The sequence below is a fragment of the Scyliorhinus canicula genome, chromosome 11 (assembly GCF_902713615.1).
Source record: "Scyliorhinus canicula chromosome 11, sScyCan1.1, whole genome shotgun sequence".
Taxonomy (NCBI): Eukaryota; Metazoa; Chordata; class Chondrichthyes; order Carcharhiniformes; family Scyliorhinidae; genus Scyliorhinus; species Scyliorhinus canicula.
This window is the reverse complement of record NC_052156.1, coordinates 140734974-140751050: the sequence shown is the minus strand read 5'-3', so window position 1 is coordinate 140751050 and position 16077 is coordinate 140734974. Positions and strand designations below refer to the sequence as shown.

Here is a 16077-nt window from a genome sequence, read left to right as displayed (position 1 = left end):
AAATCGGCGCTAACGGCGATTCTCCCAGCCGGCGCGGCATGGGAGAATTCCGCCCCATGAGTTTAGGAGAGGATCAGTACTGCCCTATATTTTATATATATATATATATTTGTATACATAATATACACAATAGTATAACTTGTGTCAATAAGATTACCTAACTGAACTGGATATTGTATTTTGTGCACTTCTCCAATAGTTCTCAATGCAGACTAAAACATAACCAGGCAAGTCCAGATGCAAATGAAGTAACTTTATTTCACAAGACACCAACTGAACATAGAGTAATATAATCAAAGCAAATCTAATTTAGTCCAATCAAAATCACTTGTCTTGAATAATAAATTTTATGACTTTGGTTTTGTGGGCTGGCTGAACTGTTTATAGCATTACCATTATAACTACAGCTCTGACCTATACCTTGAAGTTGAAAAAAAAAACCTTACTGCCCATTGTTATTTTGTTCCCAACGAGTTATGAGATGTGGCATTGACTTCTCGGTCAGTTTTTGGCAAATCGGCCTGTTATTGAAACCAGCTACCTCTTTCCCCTTCCTCAATTCACAGAGTGGGGAGGGGGTATTTTCAAACAACGGATTCCATCCGAGGAATAGCTAAGATATTTATACGTGAGGAGACCAAAACTATTAATTATAAATGTAAAATAAAGACTTGCATTTATATAGTGCTTTTCACAACCGGATGTCTCAAACTGTTTTGAATCTAGTGAAATACTTTAAGGTGTCACTGTTGTAATGTGAGAAACGTGGCAGTTAATTTGCACTCTGCAAATTCCCACAAATTGCATGCGATAATGACGAGCTAATCGGTATTTTTGTGACGTTGATTGAGGAATATTAGCCAGGACACTGAGGAGAAGTCCCCTGCTTTTCAAAATAGTGGGATATTTTTCATCCACCCTTGCAGGCAGGTGAATGGGACCACAGTTTAAGATCTCATGGGGAAAATAGCATCTGACAGCATAGTGCTGCACAATGTGCTCAAGCTCTAGAGAGGCGAGTCTCCTACACACAACCGTCAATAATAAATCCAGAAGGGAATTCAAGCATAACCTATTTGCCTAAAGAATGGGAAGATATAGAAGTAGTTGAGGCAAATAATACAGCTAGCTGTACACACCAGAGAGAAAGGAACGGAAGGCTATGCTGATGTGGTTAGATGGAGTCTGAACACTGGTACTGACTTATAAATAACGTTTTTTAGCTGTACAATCTATATCGATGGGCAACTTTACAGAGAACAGCTACACTTAAGTTGTTCCCAAATTTTAGCTGACTGAAGGTGGGACTCCTCCAGAAGAGACCGAGTGCAGAGGTCCAGAGAGCCGTAATGAGGTGAGTTGGGTGTTACTCGCGCCGATGAGTTTCCTTGGCAATTTTAGGGCTAAGGAACATTTCTGCCTCTTTTCATCCACCGGCCCTAATACTACCCCCTAGATGGGTGAAATGAACACCGCTATAATTATGCCTGCAAAACCTGCTGCACAAGACATCGTTTGTAGTTGTCAATAATTCCCCTTTGCTCATTATCTTGTACATCTTTGCCAATCTATGTTCGTTTGTTTTGGAAATATGACCTCAAAATGTAAGTTTTTTTGTATTTTGCTATCGTTTAATACATCAAATCACGAGAAAGATGTTTGTGGCATTTGGCATCAATGCAGATTTGCATATGTTGCAAATCTTTAATTTGCGAAATAAAGCATGTTTTGAATAAGTTTCAAGCCAGTGTTAAAAGCTTACAATTAAAGTACTTTATAGTTGGGGAAAGATAATGAATGATAAGTGCAGGTACCTTCCTTTTGTGCTATACTGCTGTTACTAACAAGGCTACTGTGAAGCAATTGGCTTTTATCAAAACATTTGAAATGAAATTAAATGAACTGAAAATCGCTTATTGTCACAAGTCGACTTCAAATGAAGTTACTGAAAAAGCCCCTAGTCGCCACATTCGGGCACCTGTTCGGGGAGGCTGGTACGGGAATTGAACCGTGCTGCTGGCCAATTGCATACTGTATTTGCTTGAACTACCTGGTGTAACTACTTCCTGTCTTCATTGGTGATTTTCATTCATTTACAAGGAGTTTTAAATAACCTTCACGTTTAGATCATTATATGACAATAACCTCACAAAATGCACGACAGACGTAGTCGTAAGAAATGATATTTACAATCCAGGTGAGTTCTTAGATTTGAAAAAAACATGGCATACGCCACTTAACGCGCCTTTCAGTTTACTTCGATTGAGTCCCGCGTTAAATAACCTGGTGCTGATTCGGACGGCAACAAAAGACTACAACTTGTCCACGATATCAGTCTTGTCGCATAGAATAGATATTATACGCCAGATCAACCACTGCTCCTATGAGTAAGAGCCAAAGAGGAATAAACACGAATATGAGTTTCATTTGTGCGAAATGATCCAGTCTGGCGCATAGCGCTAGCAGAAAACCTAGTTTAAGCAGCATGGCGCAGAGATACCAGACCTCCTTCTTGAGGCTTCTTGAATTGCCGTTCCTGTCATAACCTGATCTGCATCGCCCTATAATTTTTACGATTAACATCATTAAAAGGATGGTATCAAAAGTCCAGAGCGGGATGAAGATAAGGATCCAGTTCCAAGAAGTTTTTTTGTCCAATTTCAGCACCAGTACGATTAAGAAGAGCAAGGTGAAGAGCCAGGTCATTAAAACCCTCTGAGCTAGTGACATTTTCATCTAAAACAAATGGCTGCTCGCCTCTCGAAAGTCTGCTCAGAATGTGTCAAGAAACAATGTTTCCAGAAAGGTAATGCTGGTTAACAAAATCAGTTTCATTTCGTCTCTTACATAAACAGCCCCTTGCGTCAGTGCTATTCGCTCTGTCCGTTAACATCTGCATGCCGTTTCCTCCATTTTATTCTTGATGCTGGTAGAATACTTTAGTTAGTATATATGAGAATCGGGCTAAGAAGTCCTCCAGCGTCGCTGCCCCGTCCCTACGGCTGCAGCTCACATGCACATTAATCCCCTTCGCCTGCCTCCCTGTTACAGCCGAGGGCCTTTAGCTTTGCTTCCACTTTCCTCCCTCGCTCCAGTGAAGCCAAGCAGTACGTTTCCTTTGCCCCGGCCATAGCGCGAGGCGATTGGAGCTTGACATTATTTTCTTCAATGTATCCCGTTTGCAATTGTACGGCCGGTCTGCCAATCAGCATGTGTCACACTTCCGGGAATCAATGGCCCCTCTTGAAGCACTAACTTTTTCCGCTACAACGTTTACACTGCTTTAAACGGGTGGTTTAACTTCCTGCAATTACATAGCATTGTCAGCAATCAATTTCCATAATTTTACTTACTGTATATTTTTATGGCCGTGTGAAAAGGGGAACAAATAATTGTTGTAAAAATTAATTTATTTATGGAAGATAACCGGAGAAGAGATTTTACAGAAAATAATCTCCCCTATTCAGGGTTGCCTGGCTGGTGAAATCCAAATGGTAATATATGACAATGGCACTGTTGTAAAATCAGATGAGTAGGCGATATATTTCTTCCGGCGGAAGTGCCTGGGGAACTGCTGCTATCATGGAACAAGGGCAGTGATAAAAAGGAAAATATGCAAATCGCCCTATGAAGCCCTTCTTGGGGTCAAACATAATCCCTCCCCCTTCCACAATCTAACATTCAAAAAAGGGTCAAAAGAAAGACCATTTTGTCTGTTCCATTCAGTCATGTTGCCACTAATCAACATAACCCTGAATACTAAATCTTTATTAGTGTAACAAGTAGGCTTACATGAACACTGCAATGAAGTTACTGTGAAAAGCCCCTAGTCACCACACTCCGGCCCTGTTCAGGTACACTATTGTGAAAATTCAGAATGTCCAATTCACCTAACAACATATTTTTTGCACAGTGATCCAAGCTGGGAATCGAAGAATACTTCCCATCAGTAGCCAAGTCATTTCTTGGCGAAGCAAGACAAACATATTTTTTTTTTTTTTTTTTTTTTTATTTAGATTACCCAATTATTTTTTCTATTAAGGGGCAATTTAGCGTGGCCAATCCACCTACTCTGCACATTTTTGGGTTGTGGGGGCGAAACCCACGCAGACACGGGGAGAATGTGCAAACTCCACACGGACAGTGACCCAGAGCCGGGATCGAACCTGGGACCTCAGCGCCGTGAGGCGGTTGTGCTAACCACTAGGCCACCGTGCTGCCCCTAGACAAACATATTTAAAATATCTTTGACCAATTAAAAAATGATTTTGAGACCCCCATCCCACTCCATCCTCCGATTTCTGAAGATAATTCCAGGAGATATTGATTACTTTATGAACATTTCCCTTCTACCTGTTGTATGTACCTAGATGTTTTTATTTTGTTGATATTAATGCACACACATTAGCAGATACTGAGACTGAAACTTGTACGACTGTTCAAATTTGTGAAGAAGGTTAAAGAATGTTATTTTCTAGAATCGGCAAGAAAGGGTAACTTTTAACCAGAACCTGAATCTCATTGTCTCTCAAAAATATTTGGTGACATATCAATAACTGTAGGATTCAGATATAGACAAATGTGATAATTTCTGTCACCCCATTTCAACTCACTCCAAACCCATTCAGTTACACACAGTTAAAATCAGGCCCATTATATACAAGATAATTGATCCTGGTGGTAGGGAGTAGAGAAAGATTTGGAGGAATCCTACACAACAGGGAGCCTTCTGGTGAGAATGAAGGTATCAGCAAGGTGATCTTCAAGGAAGGAAACAGCAGACTTCAATGTGGAAGTGCCAAATGTGAAGAGAGAAGCAGAGTTAACGTTTGAGGCTTCTATCATATTAATTCAATTAACTCGATGTTAATTCTGCAGATGCTGCCTGACCTGCTGAGTATTTACGGCACGTTGGTTTTATTTCGGACGTGCAGAATCCACAGTATTTTGCTTTTATTACATACTGTATATTATGGACAGAAAAGATACACTTACTCATAGGACTGAAGTTCCTGTGCTTAAAGAAAGATACATTACCTGAAATGTTGTTTCAATGTAAAAGGTAGTACGTAAATTATTCTTTCTATTTTAAAACAAAATATATTTAAGACTCCTGGCACTTAATGGATAGCGATCAATGCCTCACTATTATAAATTAGTTTAATCTAATTTTTTTCTTCTGAATTTGTCATATTTTCATTAAAGTATTTTAAAAGAACTTAGTTCTACTTTAAATACGATCTGGGATTACTTAAATAGTAGCGCACATTCATATCTTACCACTGCTGTGAATCTCTGTTTTGCCATCTCCCTTTGTGTTCCATTTGGTGTCTGGGCCCCACCATTGTTTTCAGAAATGTTGTTGTCTGTCATGTACTTCCACAACTCCTCAGATAATGAAACAGTCCATTCCCACATGCAGCAAGGCCTGGACAACATTCAGGCTTGGACTAATAAGTGGCAAGTAACATTGTGCCACACAAGTGCAGGCAATGACCATCTCCAACAAGAAATAATTTAATTATCTTCCCTTGACATTCAACAGCATTTCCATTAACATCCTGATCTGAAACCTAATTGGACTGGCCACATAAATACTGTGACTACAAGAGCAAATCAGAGGCTGAGAATTCTGCAGAAAGGAACTCCGTTCTTGACTCCGCAAAGATTCCATCATCTACAAGCACAAGTTAGGAATGTGATGGAATACTCTCCACTTGCCTGGATAACATAGAACATAGAACAGTACAGCACAGAACAGGCCCTTCGGCCTTCAATGTTGTGCCGAACAATGATCACCCTACTCAAACCCACATATCCACCCTATACCCGTAACCCAACAACCCCCCCCCCTTTACTTTTTAGGACACTACGGGCAATTTAGCATAGCCAATCCACCTAACCCGCACATCTTTGGACTGTGGGAGGAAACCGGAGCACCCGGAGGAAACCCACGCACACACGGGGAGGACGTGCAGACTCCGCACAGACAGTGACCCAGCCGGGAATCGAACCTGGGACCCTGGAGCTGTGAAGCATTTATGCTAACCACCATGCTACCGTGTTGCCCCTAAGTACAATACCAACTTTCAAGAAACCCAACAACGTCCAGGACAAAGCTGCCCATTTGGTTAAACATTCATTCTTACCACAAGCTCACTGTCAAAAAATTGCTTATTCAGATTCTGCAACTCATCATTGGCTATTATTTTCTCTTAACTCTAAGTTAAACTGAGGGTGAGAAATGACAAAGTAATGCATCCATTCAGGTTCATCAGGGAAGGATCATCCTTTTTGGGCTGAGGAGCATTTTTCATTGAAGGATAATGTCAAAGGAAGTTGAATAGAGGTGGCTGAAAGTATTTTTTTAAGCATATCTTCACACCCACATTTTTAGTGAGGGAAGAATTCCTAATCTGATTATCAGCCCATTGAGCCATGTTATGAACACTCCTACAGTGGCCAATATGTCCTGGCATTGGACATGAACACTCAGCTTCTGGACAGAGGTAGGGGTGCTACCACTGTGCCACAAGACCACAAGCTGAAAGAGTCAGTGCTATATTATTTGTACACAAGTTCATGAAAAGATTTTCTGATTTGCAATAGTTGACAAAGTATGCATGCTCATACTGCTTTATTTCAAAATCTCACCCTACAATACATCTTGATGATACTTCATTGAAAGCTTGGTGGAGCATCACAATACTAGCTTGTATTTTTGTAGAACTTTTTTCAGAGACATTATAAAACAATTTTTGTGGCTACTTTTCCTAGCCCCTTCCCTACACCTTTCCTCAGGATTGTAACAGGTATAAAGGAAGGGTAGCATCTCTCACAGGTGGGCTCATCACTCTGCAGTGGTGCATCATTTATTTGTTCTCACCTTCACCCAGCTCTCACGTGTAATTGCAAGATGGATGGACCAAACCAGGTGAACTCCGCGATTTGGGGATTTTGCTACTCTGGGAAGCAATGGCCACCTCCCATATTGTCCTCCTTGTCTTCGTCAGCACCCTCCACTTCATGTCACATCCCACTCCCAGTTGAACTTTGGTCCATTGAGTGAAGGATCCATGGGACCCCCACCATAGTGCTGCCCAAAAAGACCAGCTTGGCATGGAGCTGGATGGGCAAACTGATCTGCCCCAGTTGAGTGACATTCAGCACAATTGGAGTGGTGCAGCGCTATTGCAGGTAGACTATTTATGATACACTCACGTTGAAATCTCAAGTGAACTGAAGTACGCCTTGTGCAAGCCACTCCTTTTCAAGTGGGTTTGAGACCGACGTGGTTTCCCGTTGGTGTGTTGCAAGATTAGCAGGCCTGACTAGATTCTGGCGAGCAGCTGTTTTAAAGAGCATGCATAGGATGCAAATGGTGTTCACACGACCAGGATGGGGGAGAACCAACCGACCATTGGGAGGATTTCAAACTGTTTATCCGCCAGTGGGTTTCCAATTTTTTTGCTCCCACTGGCTTCTCTGCTCGCGCGCACCACCAAAGCCGCCATGGGCAGGATGGGAGAATTCCACCCAATGTATCATGGGTGCACCCCTGTTCTTTGCATTGGTATTTAATTGACTATGTCATCACCAAGCAGAGAGTCAAGTATCATAGAATCCCAACAGTGCAGAAGGGGGTTATTTTAGTAGGGTGCACATCCAAGTAGGATGTGCGCGTAACAAAAGCCATGTGCAGTACTGACTACTGGGCTGAACACTGTCTTATAATTTCAAAATTAAACATTAAGATATTACCTCCTGGCTGCTGTTAGGATGGGAAGGTCCAGCAGTATCTCAAATGTCTCAAGGCTCAAATGGGCAGTCATGAAGGAATCCTACTCAGAGAAACTGAGGAGTTGCTTGTGCATAGTGCAAGTGGATGACATGGTAGCCTTCAGGGATATAGTGCATTCCACTGCTTGAGAGGCCCTTGGCCCTACCTCTCGTAATCATCAAGATTGGTTCAATGAAAACAATGAGGTAATACCAAAACTACTGGAGGAGAAACGTAACCTCCTACAGGATTTAGCTCAATGACAAAGAGATCACTATCAAAGCAGGTGTCTCCCAAAACATTTGCAGGATTGTCCAATGCAAACTCAGAGAGATGACTGAATCAGAAAGCAGGTGAACTTCATCATATGCAGAGCATAACGACTGGCAGAGATGCTATACTGCTCTGAAATCTGTCTATAGACCCGAGTCTATTGGTGCATTATCAATCCTCGGTGCCGAGGAACAACATTGCTCACAGATAAAGACCAAATTCTACAAAGGTGGGCAGAGCAGATCCTCAATCGACCTTCATCCATCAATGAGGAAGCAATCAACAGTCTGCCTCAAGTTGCCATCTTGATAGGGCAGCACGGTGGCGCAGTGGGTTAGCCCTGCTGCCTCACGCCGCCGAGGTCCCAGGTTCGATCCCAGCTCTGGGTTACTGTCCGTGTGGAGTTTGCACATTCTCCCCGAGTTTGCGTGGGGTTTGCCCCACAATCCATAGATGTGCAGGGTAGGTTGATTGAATACGCTAAATTGCCCCAGAATTGGAAAAAAATGAATTGGGTACACTAAATTTTTTTTAAAAATCATAGAGGAATCTCATTCCTCTCCAGCACCAGCAAAATCTTTGCTAGAATCCTTTCAAACTACTTAGTGCAAAATCTCAACCAGGAATTTCTACGAGATAACCAGTGTGCATTCAGAGAAGATTGAGGAACCATTTAATATGGTGTTTGCAGTTGAGCAACTCCAGATGTAATGCCAAAAACGAACATGGACCTATTACATCACATTTCTTGACCTGTCCTAGGTCTTCGACAAAATCAACAAGGCGGGCCTTTGGGAAAGAAATTTGAAAGTCTGACATTCATAATAATGGTTTGATAGTTCCATGACAGCAGACTCATGAGTGCCCTGGATGATGGTGAGTCTTCTGAACCAATACTGAAATTAAATAGGGCTGTGTGCTAGTGACAACCTCCCTCGGTATGTTTTTCTCCACCATGCTATCTGCTGGTGATCCTGCATCAAAATCAGATATCACATGTCTGGGAAGCTACTCAATTTGAGACAACTCTAGGCAAAGACCAAAATCTCCAAGGACGTACTTTGCAATTTTCTGTTTGCCAATGATATTGTGTTAGCTACCAGTTCAGAACTGGACATGCAATGTAGCATGGACCTGTTCTTCAGTGCATGTGAGAATTTTAGTCTTATGATCAGCACAAAGAAAAACTGAAGTCAGCTACCAGTCTGTTCCAGGAAAGGCATATCTTGAGCCCAAGGTTTCAGTCCACGACGAGAAGCTGTCTGCTGTGGGTAAGTTCACTTATCTCAGCAGATTGAGCTATCTTTATTGACACAACAATTACAAAAATTGCCAAAGCAAATGTAGCCTTTGACAGACTTTGAACATCAGTCTGGGAATGAAGAGGAGTAAGACTGCGTACCAAACAAATCTATAGAACAATAATCATTCCCACTCTGCTTCGTGCAAGCAAGAGTTGGCCTGTGTAGAAGCACCATGCCAAGAAGCTCAACCACTGGAGCTGCTTTCAGAAGTTTCTGAATGTGAGATGGTGGGATAAAATGCCACACACTGAGATGCTCACCTGAGCTGGCATGCCAAGCATCCACATCATATTTGAGGCAATTACAGCTGTGTTTGGCCGCCATGTAGTCAAAATGCCTGACACTCTTTTACTAAAGTCAATCTTTTATGGAGAGTTTGAGTCTGGCTGCACACTCATGGCGATGGGTCAAAGGAAGCGCAACAGGGATTTTCTTTTAAATTTAGAATACCCAATTTTTTTTTTTTCCAATTCAGGGGCAATTTAATGTGTCCAATCCACCTAACCTGCACATCTTTGGGTTGTAGGGGCAAAACCAACGCAGACAATGTGCAAACCCCACATGGACAGTGACCCAGGGCCGGGATTCGAACCCAGGTCCTCAGTGCCGCAGTCCCTGTGCTAACCACTGCATCACATGCTGCCCCTCAACAGGGACATTCTGAAGACTTCATTTAGTAGTTTTGATAACACCCTTGAGTCCCCAGGAAGAAGATCACGACACCTGGGTGCAACTTAATAAACAATGGAGCACATCAGAGGCCAAGCGAAAATGCAAGGAAAGGAATCCTGTGCCAGCAAATTATCCAAAACCCGTTCAACTGTGGTATCCTGTCCTATTTGCAGGAAAACCTTCTGGACACAGATCGCCCTTTAGCAGCCACCTACAAACACAGCAAAACCCTGCCAAGCCCCCCAGATGATGAACATAATCATAATTGCCTCAAAGCGTGAACAAAAAATGAAACAAACAATGGCACCAAGCCACATTAGGGCAGACGACCAAAAACTTGTTGAAAGAGGTAAGTTTTAAGGATGTCCGGAGAAAAGTGGTTTCATGACAGAGAGGTTTGTGTCGCGAATTCTGGAGCTTAGTGCCTAAGGCAGCTGAAGGGAGCAATTATAATCAGATATTCTCAAGGGCCCTGAATTAGAGGAGGGCAGATATCTCAGAGAGGGAGAAAATTACTGGGAGAGGCCAAGAGGAATTTGAAAAGGTTAAAAATGTTAAATTGAGAGGGGAGATGATGGCATAATGGTAATGGTACTGGGCTAGTAATCCAAGGGCTAAAGCTCTGGGGAGATGGGTTCAAATCCCACATTGGCAATTGGTGGAATTTTAATACAATCAATTAAATATTTAAATGAATGAATAAATCTGGAATTGAAAACTACTCTCTGAGTGGTTTGAATTGAAACTACTGTTGATTGTCATAAAAATCCGTCTGGTTCACAAAAGGAAACCTGCCATCCTGGCCTACATGTGACTCCAGATCCACATCGATGTGGTTCACTCTTTTTTTAAAAAATAATTTTTATTCAAATTTTTCATGTGCCCAATAATTGCCCAATAAGCCAGTCAGCATGCCTGCACTAGGTGGACTGCAGTGCTTCAAGAAGGCGGCTTCCCATCGCCTTCTCGTGGGCAACTAGAGATGGGCCTTGCCAGCATTATGGACATCCCATGAAAAAACAAACAATTGTTTAACCAGGAGTCAGTGTGAGTCAATGAGCATGGGATGATGGGTAAATGACATTTGGTGCAAGTTGGGACATGGGGAGAAAAGTTTTGAATGTTTTCAAGTTTATGGAGGGTGGAATGTGGAAGCTGACAAAGGATGCATTGGAATCATCAAGGGTGGAAGTAACCGGCATAGGTGAGGGTTACAGCAGCAGAAAAACTGAGAATGTGTTTTATGGAGGTTGAAATAGATGGTCTTAGTGACAGCATAGCATAGTGACAACATTTAATTGGAGGAAATTTCTGCTCATCCAGTACTGTACGTTGGATAAGGAGTCTGACCACAATCAAACAGTGGAGGGGTCCAGAGAGGTGATGATGGGGTAGAGCTGTGTGTCATCAATGTACATGTGGAAATTGACGTGTTTTTGGATGATATTGAAGAGGGGCAGCATGTAGGTGAGAAATGGGAGGGAACCAATATAGATCTTTGGGGGCTATATGAGGTAAGAGGTAGGAAGAGAAGCTATTGAGATCAATTTTTATGGCAATGATTAAATGGATAAGAATGGAACCAGGCCAACCCAACTGGATGACAGTGGGGAGGCATTGAAGGAAGATGGTGTGTATTGTAGGCTGCCGACAGACCAAGAAGGACAAGGAGGGATAGTTTGGCTTTGTCACAGTCACAGAGGATGCCATTTGTGACTTTGAAAAGAGCCATTTCAGTACTGTGGCAGGGAAGAACTTCATCGGAGGGATTCAGATATGGAGCTTCAGGAAAGGTGGTCACAACATTGGGAGGTTACAACATATCAGGGAGTTGGAGAGGAAAGGGAGGTTAGAGTGAGGACATAGGTTTTCAAGGACAGAGGGTGAAGGGTTGTTTGGATGAGGAATGTATTGATGGTAGATATCTATGGAGGGTTGGCATTGGCTTAATGGGTAGAATGGTCTCCTTTGTGCTCTCAATAAGGCCACAAGACTTAGGAACATAAATAGCCCATTCAGCCCATTTAGTCTGCTCCACCATTCAATGATCCAATATGATAATCGTCAAGTCCACTTTCCTACCTTACCCCCATAACCGTTGATTCCCTTACTGATTAAAAATCTGCCTATCTTAGCCTTTAACATACTTCATGACCTAGCCTATAGAACCCTCTGTGGTAAAGAATTCCACAGATTCACTCCCCTCGAGAAGAAATTCTTCCTCATCTCTATCTTTAAATGGGAAACTTCTTACTCTTTGATTTCCTCCCTGGTCTTAGGCTCTCCAGTAAGGGTAAACATCCTCTCAGCATCTACCCTGTCAAGCCCCCTGAGAATCCTATATGTCGCCTCTCATTCTTCTAAACTCCAATGAGTACAGACCCAACCTACTCAACTACTCCTCATAAGAAAATCCCTCCACACCCAAGATCAAGCTAATGAACCTTCTCTTGACTGCTTCCAATGCTGGCATATCTTTCCTTTGATAAAGGGTCCAAACTGCTCATAACATTCCAGGTGCAGTCTAACCAGTTCTTTGTATCATTTTAGCAAGACTTTCCTGTTTTTATACTCCATTCCCATTAAAATAAAGGCCAACATTCCATTTGCCTTCCCTATTATCCGCTGAACTTACATGCTAGCCTTTTGTGATTTATGCATGAGAACCCCCAATCCCTCTGTGCTGCAGCTTTCTGCATTCTTTCTCCATTTAAAAAATATTCAGCTCCTTTATTTACAAATGACTCTGAAAGAGGGACAGAACCTGAGGTGGTAGAACTGTCAACCTGGGAACCATGAAGGGAAATTAGATCAGTAGTTTAGTGGGCATAGAGCTGAGATAACAGAAGGTGTGTCTCATGAACAAGATGCACTCTGAGAGGGCATGAAGGGAAATAAGAGAGAAACTAGAGAAGGAACCACATTCGAGGCAAAGACATAGGCAGGCAGAGCACACCAGGCAAATGTTGATGTATTTTCCAATGCACAGGCAAACCATGTTTTAACAGATACTCTACATTGATACCATGACAATTTGTTTATTTTGTTGTGGCAAGCAGCAAACACAAAATGTGTAACCAACGCAAAGTACCTGCATGCTGCATGATCATAGGTTTATGTAAAGTGGTTGTTCTGTTGGCCACTCTTAGATGACACAAGCCTCTCATTTACTTCACTTCAATATATTACTTTTTGACAAATTGCAAGTGAAGACAAACATAACAGGCAAGCAGCTCAGAGGGACCGTTTAGAATCTCTGGTTAATTATACCAGAGACTCTCAAAATTTTTTCTTGCATTTAGGAATTCTGAGAGCCAATTTATATGCAGCAAGGTCACACAAACAGAAATAAGCGAATGATAATGACAAGATAATCTGTTTCATTGATGTTGGTTTAACATTTTATCTGAAATGCAGCACTCAGTACTGCCCTGGCGTATCAGACATGATTACGCAGCCTGGAGTGAGTTTCAACTCACCCACAACCTTCTGACATGAGGTCAGAACATTACCATTGCCAGATGGCTCACACTATATGGACATAATTATGGGGGGAGATGTGGAAGGGAGGGGGGGCTCAATTATTCATATTATTATGGGCGGCACAGTAGCACAGTGGTTAGCACTGCTGCTTCACAGCTCCAGGGTCCTGGGTTCGATTCGTGCTGGTGTCACTGTCTGTGTGAAGTCTACACGTTCTCCCCGTGTCTGCGTGGGTTTTTTCCAGGTACTCCAGTTTGCTCCAATTTGAACATTCTGAATTCTCCCTCTGTGTACCCGAACAGGCGCCAGAGTGTGGTGATTAGGGGATTTTCACAGTAACTTCATCGCAGTGTTAATGTAAGCCTACTTGTGACAATAACAAAGATTATTACGATCCTAGACCAGATCTGAACAGTGGCTAGGGTACTGGACCGAAACGCAATATTTTAGTTTATTTGTAAGACTGTGTGGAAAGAATGATTCACTCCAGGAGTGTTTGCAGTGTTTGCATGAAGAAATAGGGCTTGGTTATTTTTAAAACAAAACTTTATTTTGAATATGATGGAACCATCAATTCACCAGACACGTGTTTCCGATATGAATCTAGGCTTTAATCGACTTACTACAGAGCCAGCCTGTTACCCGTTGATGAACTCTCAGTGAACTGCAGGCTGACTCTGGACAAGGGTATTTATACAGCAGCACAAGGGGGAGGAGTCATGGGCCGAGCCAAGGGTGGAGCCCTGTACAAGCTCCTGAGCATTCCCAGAGCTACTCCCCCTAGTGGTCAGATAACGCTACTGCGCTTACAAAGACATAGTGTGAATTATCATATTACATTCACCACATTCACCCCCTGCAAAAACATCGAGTCCGGCGGGGGTGGTGGTCTACAACGTCAGTCTGTCCGGTGGTCAAATTGTCCGCTGTGATCTGCGGAGCACCGGGGTTGCAGCCTCTTGCGGTGGCTGGATGGGTGTTATACGCTGGGGTACGATGGCGGACCCCAGGGAGGGTTGTATCCGAGCTTCATACTCTCCTGGTTCGACCGGGGACTGGGGGCGCTGGGGGCTGGCCGGCGCGGGTGCGCGGAACTGGTGGAGCGAGCTCGTGGGCTCGGGAGCGCGAGGGGGGCGGCAGCATGGGGTGTAGGGTGAGGGGTCCTTCTGTGGGGGTAGAGGGGGCGCTGGATCCGGCGGGTGCCAGATCCCGGAGGGATACCGTGTCCTGACGGCCGTCAGGGAACTCGACGAATGCGTACTGGGGGTTGGAGTGGAGCAGGCGCACCTTTTCAACAAGGGGGTTAGTTTTGTGCGCCCTGACGTGTTTCCTCAGAAGTACGGGGCCCGGTGTCCTCAGCCATGCCGGAAGTGAGACCCCCGTGGATGTGCCCCTGAAAAAAATGAAGAGCCTCTCGTGAGGGGTCTGATTGGTCGCTGTGCACAAAAGGGACCTAATAGCGTGAAGCGCGTCTCGGAGGACTTCCTGCCACTGGGAGACGTGGAGCTTTCTAGACCGGAGGGTCAGTAGGACGGTCTTCCAGACCGTCGCGTTCTCCTTCTCCACCTGCCCGTTCCCCCTGGGGTTGTAGCTGGTAGTCCTGCTCGAGGCAATGCCCTTGTCGAGCAGGTACTGACGCAGCTCGTCGCTCATGGAGGACGAACCCCGGTCACTGTGTACGTAGCTGGGGAAACCAAACAGGGTGAAGATGCTATGCAGGGCCCTAATGACTGTGTGCGAGGTCATGTCGGGGCACGGGATAGCGAATGGGAAATGGGAGAACTCGTCTACGACGTTTAAAAAGTAAACGTTCTTGTTAGTTGAGGGGAGTGGCGTTCAAAGGGCCTAGAAGCCTTGACCAGGTGGGCCCTGTCTGGTCTATAGAAGTGTGGTTTGTACTCCGCACAGATCGGGCAGTCCCTGGTGACCGCTTTTACCTCCTCGTTGGAGAAAGGCAGGTTTCGGGCCCTGATGTAGTGGGCGAGCCGGGTGACCCCTGGGTGGCAGAGGTCATTATGGATGACTTTTAATCGGTCGATCTGCGCGCTGGCGCATGTCCCGCGGGATTGGGCATCCGGAGGCTCGTTGAGCTTCCCGGGTCGATATTTCATATCATAATTGTAGGTGGAGAGTTCGATCCTCCACCTCACAATTTTGTTGTTTTTAATTTTGCCCCTTTGCGAGTTGTCGAACATGAAGGCAACCGATCTTTGGTCGGTGATGAGGGTGAACCTCCTACCTGCAAGGTAGTGCCTCCAGTAACGGATAGCCTCCACAATGGCTTGTGCTTCTTTCTCGACTGAGGAGTGTCGGAGTTCTGAAGTGGAGAGGGTACGGGAGAAAAATGCGACTGGTCTCCCTGCCTGATTTAACGTGGCTGCAAGAGCTACCTCTGAGGCGTCGCTCTCTACCTGAAATGGAGAGGATTCATCCACCGCCCGCATGACCGCTTTGGCGATGTCCTCCTTGATGCCGTCGAAGGCCTGGCGTGCCTCTGCTGACAGGGGAAATCGTGTGGCCCTAAAGAGTGGGCGGGCTTTGTCCGCATATTGAGGGACCCACTGG

The 16077-nt window shown here is 44.1% G+C and overlaps 2 protein-coding genes across 2 annotated transcripts in view; one reads left to right on the top strand and one right to left on the bottom strand.

Annotated features, from left to right (window-relative positions):
- Positions 1-232: 232 nt before the first annotated feature.
- Positions 233-2776, bottom strand: tmem60 (transmembrane protein 60). Its single transcript, XM_038811529.1, has one exon. It carries the CDS (start codon positions 2734-2736, stop codon positions 2332-2334), a length of 405 nt encoding a protein of 134 aa, XP_038667457.1. The 5' UTR covers positions 2737-2776; the 3' UTR covers positions 233-2331.
- The window catches only part of LOC119973425 (protein PHTF2-like), a 181368-nt gene continuing 167973 nt past the window's right edge, over positions 2683-16077 (top strand). Inside the window, exon 1 of the mRNA XM_038811528.1 lies at positions 2683-2806. The gene's annotated coding sequence lies outside the window, so the exon portion shown is untranslated. The remainder of the gene's footprint in view (positions 2807-16077) is intronic.

What these genes read in the sequence shown, in the direction of transcription:
- tmem60 (XM_038811529.1), bottom strand. Translation starts at nt 2,736, where the DNA reads ATGAAAATGTCACTAGCTCAGAGGGTTTTAATGACCTGGCTCTTCACC.